At 39.8% G+C, this 8,355-nt stretch overlaps 1 protein-coding gene and 1 non-coding gene across 5 annotated transcripts; both read right to left on the reverse strand.

The window, feature by feature from the left end:
• Window positions 1-1,848: 1,848 nt before the first annotated feature.
• Window positions 1,849-7,996, reverse strand: LOC110115618 (50S ribosomal protein L4, chloroplastic). 4 transcript variants are annotated; one of them, XR_003700207.1, is made up of 3 exons: window positions 7,041-7,996; window positions 6,440-6,569; window positions 6,082-6,392 (listed from the first exon to the last, which is right to left on the reverse strand). XR_003700207.1 is itself a non-coding variant. In XM_020848893.2 (2 exons), the coding sequence occupies exons 1-2, from the start codon at window positions 7,903-7,905 to the stop codon at window positions 2,040-2,042; spliced, it is 885 nt and encodes a 294-aa protein (XP_020704552.1). In that variant the 5' UTR covers window positions 7,906-7,996; the 3' UTR covers window positions 1,849-2,039. The 4 variants fall into 4 exon arrangements, 3 of the variants coding, with proteins under 3 accessions (XP_020704552.1, XP_020704550.1, XP_028549200.1); XM_020848893.2 differs by lacking the exons at window positions 6,082-6,392; window positions 6,440-6,569 and adding an exon at window positions 1,849-2,059; XM_020848891.2 differs by lacking the exons at window positions 6,082-6,392; window positions 6,440-6,569 and adding an exon at window positions 6,597-6,749.
• A 49-nt stretch (window positions 7,997-8,045) lies between these two features.
• On the reverse strand, window positions 8,046-8,117 carry TRNAD-GUC. The gene has a single exon. It is a non-coding gene; the product is annotated as a tRNA-Asp (tRNA).
• Window positions 8,118-8,355: the final 238 nt, after the last annotated feature.

An 8,355-nucleotide genomic window follows, 5' to 3' on the forward strand; every position in this document is an offset into this window, starting at 1 on the left:
ATTATTTACTACTTGTGGATCGAACGGAATAATAGGAGATTTAACTTTACTGCTATGTGTGTCGTCACTCTTATCAAAAGGATTGCTAGAGCAATCAATTTAAAGATTTCAGGTAAGAAAGGTGGAGATTTTTTTGAAGGAAAGACTAAATTTTAAATATGTCGCATAGTTATGTTTTTGTTGATTGACTGTTGTTGGAAGATGTACAACAGTGTCTCCCTTGGCTGCTTTATTTGATACGCCTTAATACTTTGGAGGATGGATTGGGCTGTGGGAGTTTCTCGAGCATTACTTATTGTTTTGGAATTTTGTTGCTTTCTAGTGGTTTTAACGTGCCTACTCGTCCGTTGCCTTCAGCAGATACACATTTTGGCAGGCACAATTTTTTGAGCCTGAATGATGATGAAGACTGTTTAATTCTCCCTTTGGATGGTCTTCGGCAATCAAGGGAGTTTCTGATTAGCAATTTTTTATTATGCTTGTATTTCTGAGTTCAGGCCTACATTTCTTCCTGTCAATTTTTATTGATTTTGTTCCTGTTAGCTTTCTCTCCGTGTATGCTTTTACTTGTTTATTATAGATTTCTTTTATTTATACATGTACACCTTTTGATTTTCAATAGATCGGGCTAAGTGCTCAATTAAAAAAGAAAAAAAAAAATGGAAGTTGCAGATAGATTCCTTATATATGTTGAGCAAAACGTGGAGATATGTCGGCTACACAACTCCACTAGCACGGAACACTAGCTACTTGATGTACCTGCTTCCTTAATTGACCTCGACAACATCCCCACGAGGTCTACATGATAGTTTTCTAGTGTTGAAGAACCGAGCTAGCAGTTGTGTTTTATCCCATGGAAATTGGAATTCAAAGATTACTAAATTTAATAGATTTTCAGAGAATTTGTTGAGTTTGAAGTGTTCATTTCTATATTCATGAAATCAAACGTAGAATCTAGCAAATTATTCATTCACTAAATAAAATTTTATTTTTCATGATTAAAAATAAAAAATGTATAATCCTGATGCGTCCCACAAAATACTGGTTAGATTAATTCTAATCCTTGATTAAGGGCATTAAGATTTGTGCTTATTTCAGCTTCAATCCCATTGAATTGCATCAATATTTCTGCTAGTTATTTTAATCAAGCTTGATGAATCTCGTGGCTTCAGCCTAAATTTAGACATCTAATTCAAATCGTCGGATACATTGATTTTAAATCTGATGGTACATTGAGGTCCCATTGATCTATCCATCATCTTGAAGAGTACGATGGTTTGTCATTGATCTTGAAAATAATGAGATTATTTTTACCGACAGAGCCAACAACACCAGATGATCAAAACACCTCAGTTGAGAGGCATTTTCATTCAACACGCATGCCATAATCTAGGTGGTCGTTCCTTCGTTTTACTCTCACGAGAGGCTCTATTTAGTTGGTTCTCTTGCTTTTAAATTCAACCATTTAGGCATCGAAATGTTGAATAATTTCTCAGAATAAGGTAGCCATTTTTAAATTATTTGTTAAATTAAAATTACGGGGGAAAAAAGCTATTGAAGGTTGTTTTATTATACAAAACAATTATCTTACACTTTTTATATAAATGCTTCGCATGTTTTACAAAATAATTTATTATTTTGAAAAAAAAACTTAAAAAAAGTATTTTTAGATGATAATCTGCTTATACAAACTTTCTTCTATGCAAGCGAGGTAAAATTCAGAGTTTAGAATAGATGAGTTTGTTTTTAAATCCTACAAATGACTTGCTAATAAATGAAAGCATATAGGCAACTACTATAGGAATCAAGTTCAGTCGAGCTTGTGCAGATATCGTTCCAAACAAGGCATAAACCAAAAAAATGATTATAAATTAGGATGTAAAAAGATACAGTTAACAGTGAAAACAAAATCCAAAGATTCTTGGTGGCAGCATATTTCATAAAAAAAAAAAAAAATCAACACACTAGTTATGCAGAAATAAAAAAGGAGACAGACAGACAGACTTGAATGGTTGTTGCTCCGCCGATCTTTCCTCTGCTCACGAACTTTCTTCTCTCCCTGCAATGAGACAGCAAAATAAATGTTCTTAAAATTAAAATGGCCTTTTACTACCAGCTACAAAGACCGAAGAAATCAAATGATGCTGATATTTTTCCCGCTTACTCTCTTCTCAGCCTGTATATTTTCTAAGATTTTCCTTTCTGCACTAATTATTTTAGTCCAAATCCAAAGCTAGTCACTGGGTAAGTAGGAAAAAATAACTGTCACGCAAATTCATTAGAACTGTCGGTGGCTCGGAAGAGTATCAACAAGGAAACTGTTATCATTCTTTATTATGCTGTGCATTCCTTGACATTTGTTTTAAATTTCATCTCTTTGTTAATATATTATTAATCACACTCGTTCCTTTGTAGTAATTTTTATCCTCATATTGATATTTATGTGGTGTGTAGCTAGGTTTTTTCATGTTAATGTTGACCACTAGCAGATAAGTTAAAAAGAAAAAAAAATATTTTTCTGCCATACCTGTCAAAGCCCATCCCGTATCCTCGTCAGAAATCCCGCTACAGTCGCCCTATATACCTCTTTTGAACAGGTCGCAATCACCAAGTCCCGCATGCGGAGATTTGCTCTATCACCCTCCTACTCGAGTCGTTAAATACGACAACATAATGAAGCTTTCGCCTCTCCCACGCAGACATGAACTCCCCTGCCCGAGCTTCAGCTATAACCCCGCCTCCTCCTCCATCGACCTCTCCGAACTCCTCAAGTCGACCTGCTTCAGTCTCGACCGAGCCATCAATGTTTGAACCCCACTACCATTGCCGGCCAAATCCCGAACCATAACTCCAGTCACCTCCCTCAACACCAACATCAAGACCCTGCCGTCTTTCCTGTTGCAACTCGAGCCTATGAGTTTATGCTTTTGATAATATAAAAATGTTGTGGCTCACTTTCTGTTGTATACCTGTATTTGCAATATATTTATCTTTCTGTGTTTACTAATATTTCAGGATTACAGTGCATCTTACAAGGCTCAAGTTTTGGAAGAACATGTTTTATTTGTAATTTTCATTATTTTTTTTAATTTTTTTATTTTTTTATTGTAATTTTCATTAATGTATTTTTGGTTTGTAAATGTGTTTGCTTGCTTGTAACCTTGCTCACTTATTTCTGTTTTAGAGTTATCTGTTTTTGCTCACATCGTCCGGGACGATTCAAACATCGGCCTAGACGATCAGTTGGAAACAGAAACCCTAATTAGGGCATCCTGGTTAAGGCAACCATCATTAAGCACATCATCCTAGACGATATTTATATCAGCCGGGACGATAGGCTCGAATCAGAAAGAATTAGCCACCAGATCTATTTAGGTATTAGTTATTTTTGAACATCGTCCAGGACATCATCTTGAACGATGCAACATAATTATGCCTAAATTAATCTGGTAATTAGAAAAATCAATTAAGGCTTAATTAATACGATCACATCGTCTTGCACGATCGCATGATCATACGGGACGATCCGTTCAAAAACCTTAGTTGTTCCTGGACGATCACATATCGGACAACTTTTATTCAGGGCAATGCTCTAAACGATATGTGCTGATTTGAACTAATCGTACATGACGATATACTATCGGCCTGAACAATATGAACAAAAACCTTCTAATCGTCCCAAGTCGTCATGATTGATTAAGTTTAATTTGCACTGATTGTACATGATGATATTTATATCATCATGGACAATAAAGTCGGCAAGTTACAATTAATGAGCTTGCTTAAAGCTCTTATATTTAAACTTTGACAAGGTACTTAATATGCGTCTTTGGTAGCCATTGAGGCTTCGTTTCTTCTGGAGGAAACTTGAAGAGAGAGCTTGAAAAGGAGAGAGGAAAGGGCGGAGTTTGAGAGAGGGAGAAGATCCTTGGAGGGGGTTCCACACGGTTGCTCCGGCGAGCTTGCACCTTAGTACCATCGGATTCAAGGCTCATCTTGAGGGAAGTTTTAGAAAGAAGAAGATATCTTTGGTGTCAAAGGGTCCGGCTACTTCGCCGCACTGGGAAGGTGGAAGTGATTTTGTAAAGGCTTCTCCACCTAGCTGTGGGGGTTAAATGAGAGACACTGAGTTTAGTGCAATACTCGGAGGGTGCCTCCGAGGAGTGGACGTAGGTCAAGGTTTGACCGAACCACTATAAATCTGGTGTGTTCTTTCATTTATTACTTATGCATTTAATTTTCGCAATTTAATTTTCTTTGTGGTGAATTTTAATTTGGTTTGAGTTTTGATTGAAAGATTTTTAAAATACCAATCCACCTATCTCTTGGTTAGCCTTGAGCTAGTTCATAAGGGCTTAACATCCCTACCGAACTTTCATTTCCCCTTCCCCAACTGCAGCTGAAACTTCCCTACCTCAAATCACCCTTCGGAATCCACCTTAGCCGCTCCTTCCCGACCTCCAGTCAACAAACCGACAACAACCCAGCCCCAATCAAGTTCATCTTTCCTCTTGCACGATCCCTAAGCTGCAAGAAGCCCTAGATCTAGCTGCTTCTCACCCAATACCTCCTCTAGCTGAAGCCTCTTATCACTGAGCCGAACACCCAAGATCTAGCAAGCCCTAGCCGATCATCTTCCTCCAGCCGACTCTCCATCCCTACCTAGCCAAACTTCCATCTGTACCAATCTTCTCTTCACATGCTTCTAAAAATCGCAAGCCAAAGCCCCATTAGGTATAATTTTTTATTTTATTTTATTTAGTTATTATCATTATTTTTTTAAAAGTTGCACTTGACATATATTAATATGAAAAGAAAATTATAAGTTGTAGGAAAAGTAGCCTACTCCTCCCAAAACAAAAAACAAAAATGGAGAAGATTACATTAATAAGTTCATTCCATACAACACTAAAGGAAAGGAAACAACCAAAAGTAAACAAAAAAGGACCCCTTCAATTGAGTGCCCCCTCATGGGTTTGTAATGTGTATTAATAGGATATAAAGAGAGCCACTTCGGAGGGGGGAGACACCAAGGAAGATTTAAAGACAACCACACAGGTTGAGTGGTGTCCCATTGCTCCGTCAGAGGCTAACGATCCAACAGTACCCATGGCAAACCAAAGGAAGAGAGCAACTCATTGAGCACTTAAGGGGACCAAGTCCCCGCCTATGAAGTCTGTGGAGGCCTTCTTCCTCTTCTGAGGGGAGGTGGCTATGGATCCAAGCTGGAGGATCTCCCTGGTGAAGTGGGCACTGGAGACCTTGAGCTTTTGCTTTTGGAGATTGAGGATCCTTACTGAAGTGCCTTCCATTTGTTGTACCTTGGCTGCCGAGAATAAGAAGGATGGCTGGGATGGCTTGTGGGTGAGATTCGACACATGTGACGAGTCGTTCAACCACCTATACACGCTTTCTTAGCGTGGTAAGTGGGAACTCGGTGTGACATAAACAATAAGGCAGGTAGGCCATGTACACGCTTTTCTTATCATGGTAGGGAAAACTTTAAGTACCCGTATGCAAGTATATGTAGCATGCAACAAAAATTGGGATATCCATACAACCAACAATGATAGTTACCCTACAAGTACATTCAACCATACAAACAACAATAATCAGACATGTACTGAATGACCAATCAAGTACATCTGAAGAAGTTATAATCATCTGCAAGCAAGTATATACCAAATACACCAATACCCTGCAAACAGGGATGGTTAATTCACAGCAAATGCAAAACACCTACAAGCGACAGTAGGAAGTCCGTCAGGTTACAATGATCCAACTACCGAACTACGGGCGACAACGAAGCAACACATAGTAGGTGCCAGGTCACCCCTACAGTCGATAACAATGAGCAAATGAATAAGTACAATTGATATGACACTTGTGTATAACAAAAGTGGGCATATCATTAGTATAACAAATCCATTATGGACACAATTATACATGACACCTACAAATAACTGTTGGAGATGTGTGCCTACAATCAACAACCTGCAACGGTCGGTGTCAGCATGCTGATGAAAGAAACGGACTCCTATAACAATCCCTGCAATGTCAAATGTATTGTACTTGCAAACATTTAAGTTGTAGAGCTCATTGGTGACTACCACATGTACTAACATAATCTCCAATACAAGCAATTGCCTGTAGATTAAGATGACAATATTGACAATTGATAATGGAAGACCCGTCCTTGCAAACAAGTACAATCAATGACCACTTGAGATTGGTGAAAGGTGAATATGATGCAGGAATAATGACTCTTCTACGAACACTTCTAGGAGATCATATTGAATATGACCAGTCCCTGTAAATAAACACGATCCATTTATGGATAACAACAATGGGTACATTGTGGAAAACCACTGCGGAGAGTCTTCCTCTTCAAACCTCCCAACATGTTGGTCTTCCTTGATATTTTGGACTTCTTCTCGCATCTCCACTGCAAATTGGTGAAAACTTGGTCACAAGTTTATGGACTTAGCAATCCCAAAGGCTTTCAGGTTCAGATCATCATCAGCTGCTGGATGTTTGCTATCCTCCCCCATTGCCCCCGATCACAATATCTGATACCAGAATGGCGTAGAAGCATGATGTGAAAGGAAGAATGAGTTGCAGAGGGTTTCAGTAATTTAACAAAATTGAATACAATAGTTTCTTCTATCCCTCTTCTCATCTTCCAGCCTACATCCGCTCTTCCTTCCAACCTACATCCGCTCTTCCAAGAGGCAGAACCTCAAACAAAACTAAGTGATTAAGTAAAATAAAGTATTAGGTAAAAACATAAATCAATTATGCATTTGATAGTAATGAGAAAAGTGCTCCCTTGGTGGCTGGAGTAAGAAGTGATAAGGTGAGCCTGAATCAGTCGTACACAACTGCATATAGGTGTTTTATTGAAAACTAATTCATTTTAGAATACATAAACTCGAAAGTGTTCATCCTAGAACATGTAAAACATGTAGTAAAAGGAATGATTGAAAACAATAGTGTAAATGATTGAAAACAATACGATAATATAACAAGGCTGTACTAACCTGCTGCTGCCTCAGGCGCAGCCTGTTCACCATCTTCATCTTCTTCCTCATCATCTACTTTTTCTGAGCCCTCCCCATACATGGAATTCAAGTAATCTACAGCCGATTTGGTTAGCACAAGTTTAGCTGAATCGAGTATGTCGAAGAGATTGAGCGTCCTCGGCGTGAGCATCTTTAGGGTGCCGATGTTGCGGCAGGACAACTTCACGTTATCCGGCACCTCCGTCAACAGAAACAAGGACTTGTCCTTTGGATCAAGTCCCCATCGCCTCATCGCGGCTATAAAATCCTTAGTCTTAGGCCGGGCGTCAAACAGATGAGCGAAATCCTCTACGACGAGGGCGTCGGAGGAGGAGGCGGCGCTCGCGATGGCAGTAGAAAGTGCGAGACGGCGCTCTTTGCGGTTAATTTTGATGGACCAGTCCTTAGGCTTGGGACCAAAGATGACGCCGCCACCGGGACGAAGCGGGGTGCGCTGTGAGCCGCGGCGAGCGCGGCCGGTCTTTTTTTGGGGATAGGGTTTCTTGCCGCCGCCGCTGACCTCTCCGCGGGTGAGGGTGGAGGCGGTGCCGCGGCGCTGGTTTTGTTGCTCGGCTATGATAGCGCGGTGGACTACGGCGCGGGCAGTGTCGGGAGGGGCGGATTTGAGAACGAGGAGGGCATTGCCAATCGTTTCGCCGGTAAAGGAGAAGATGGGGAGGGAGGAGGACGAGGCACGTATGAGGGTTAGTGTTTTGGAGGAGGAGAGGAGAGTGGTGGTGCGGGGTGAGGGATTGAAAGCGGAGACGAAAAGAGATTTTGGGGTGGGTAGGAAAATGGACGAAGCAGAGAAGGAAAGAGGAGACTGGGAAGAAATTATGGACATTTCTCAACTAGAGAAGAATGCGCTGGGAGAAGAGGAGTTCAAAGTATGGATTGGATTAGAGAGAGTTGGGCGAACGACGATGACGCAACGACCTTTTCCAGCCCTTAAATCAATTATTATCAGACAGGATAAAAAAATCTCGCCGTTGCCGGGGATCGAACCCGGGTCACCCGCGTGACAGGCGGGAATACTTACCACTATACTACAACGACTTTATGATAGCAGGTTAGGTTTGTATTTTAATAAATAAAGTCTATGTATGGGACACCATTTTAATTTTTTTTTAAAACAGTTCTTTAAGTAAACATATTTTTTAATTAAAAAATTTGTGCTATAAGATTGTTTTAAAAAAATAAAACAGTTAAAAAATCATCCCAAATCTAAATGATATAACTTGCTTTGCTATCATGTTTAATTGATTGTGAGGTAAAGTTATTTCGAGTACCACCA

Source organism: Dendrobium catenatum, unplaced genomic scaffold (assembly GCF_001605985.2).
Source record: "Dendrobium catenatum unplaced genomic scaffold, ASM160598v2 fragScaff_scaffold_264, whole genome shotgun sequence".
NCBI classification, from domain to species: domain Eukaryota; kingdom Viridiplantae; phylum Streptophyta; class Magnoliopsida; order Asparagales; family Orchidaceae; genus Dendrobium; species Dendrobium catenatum.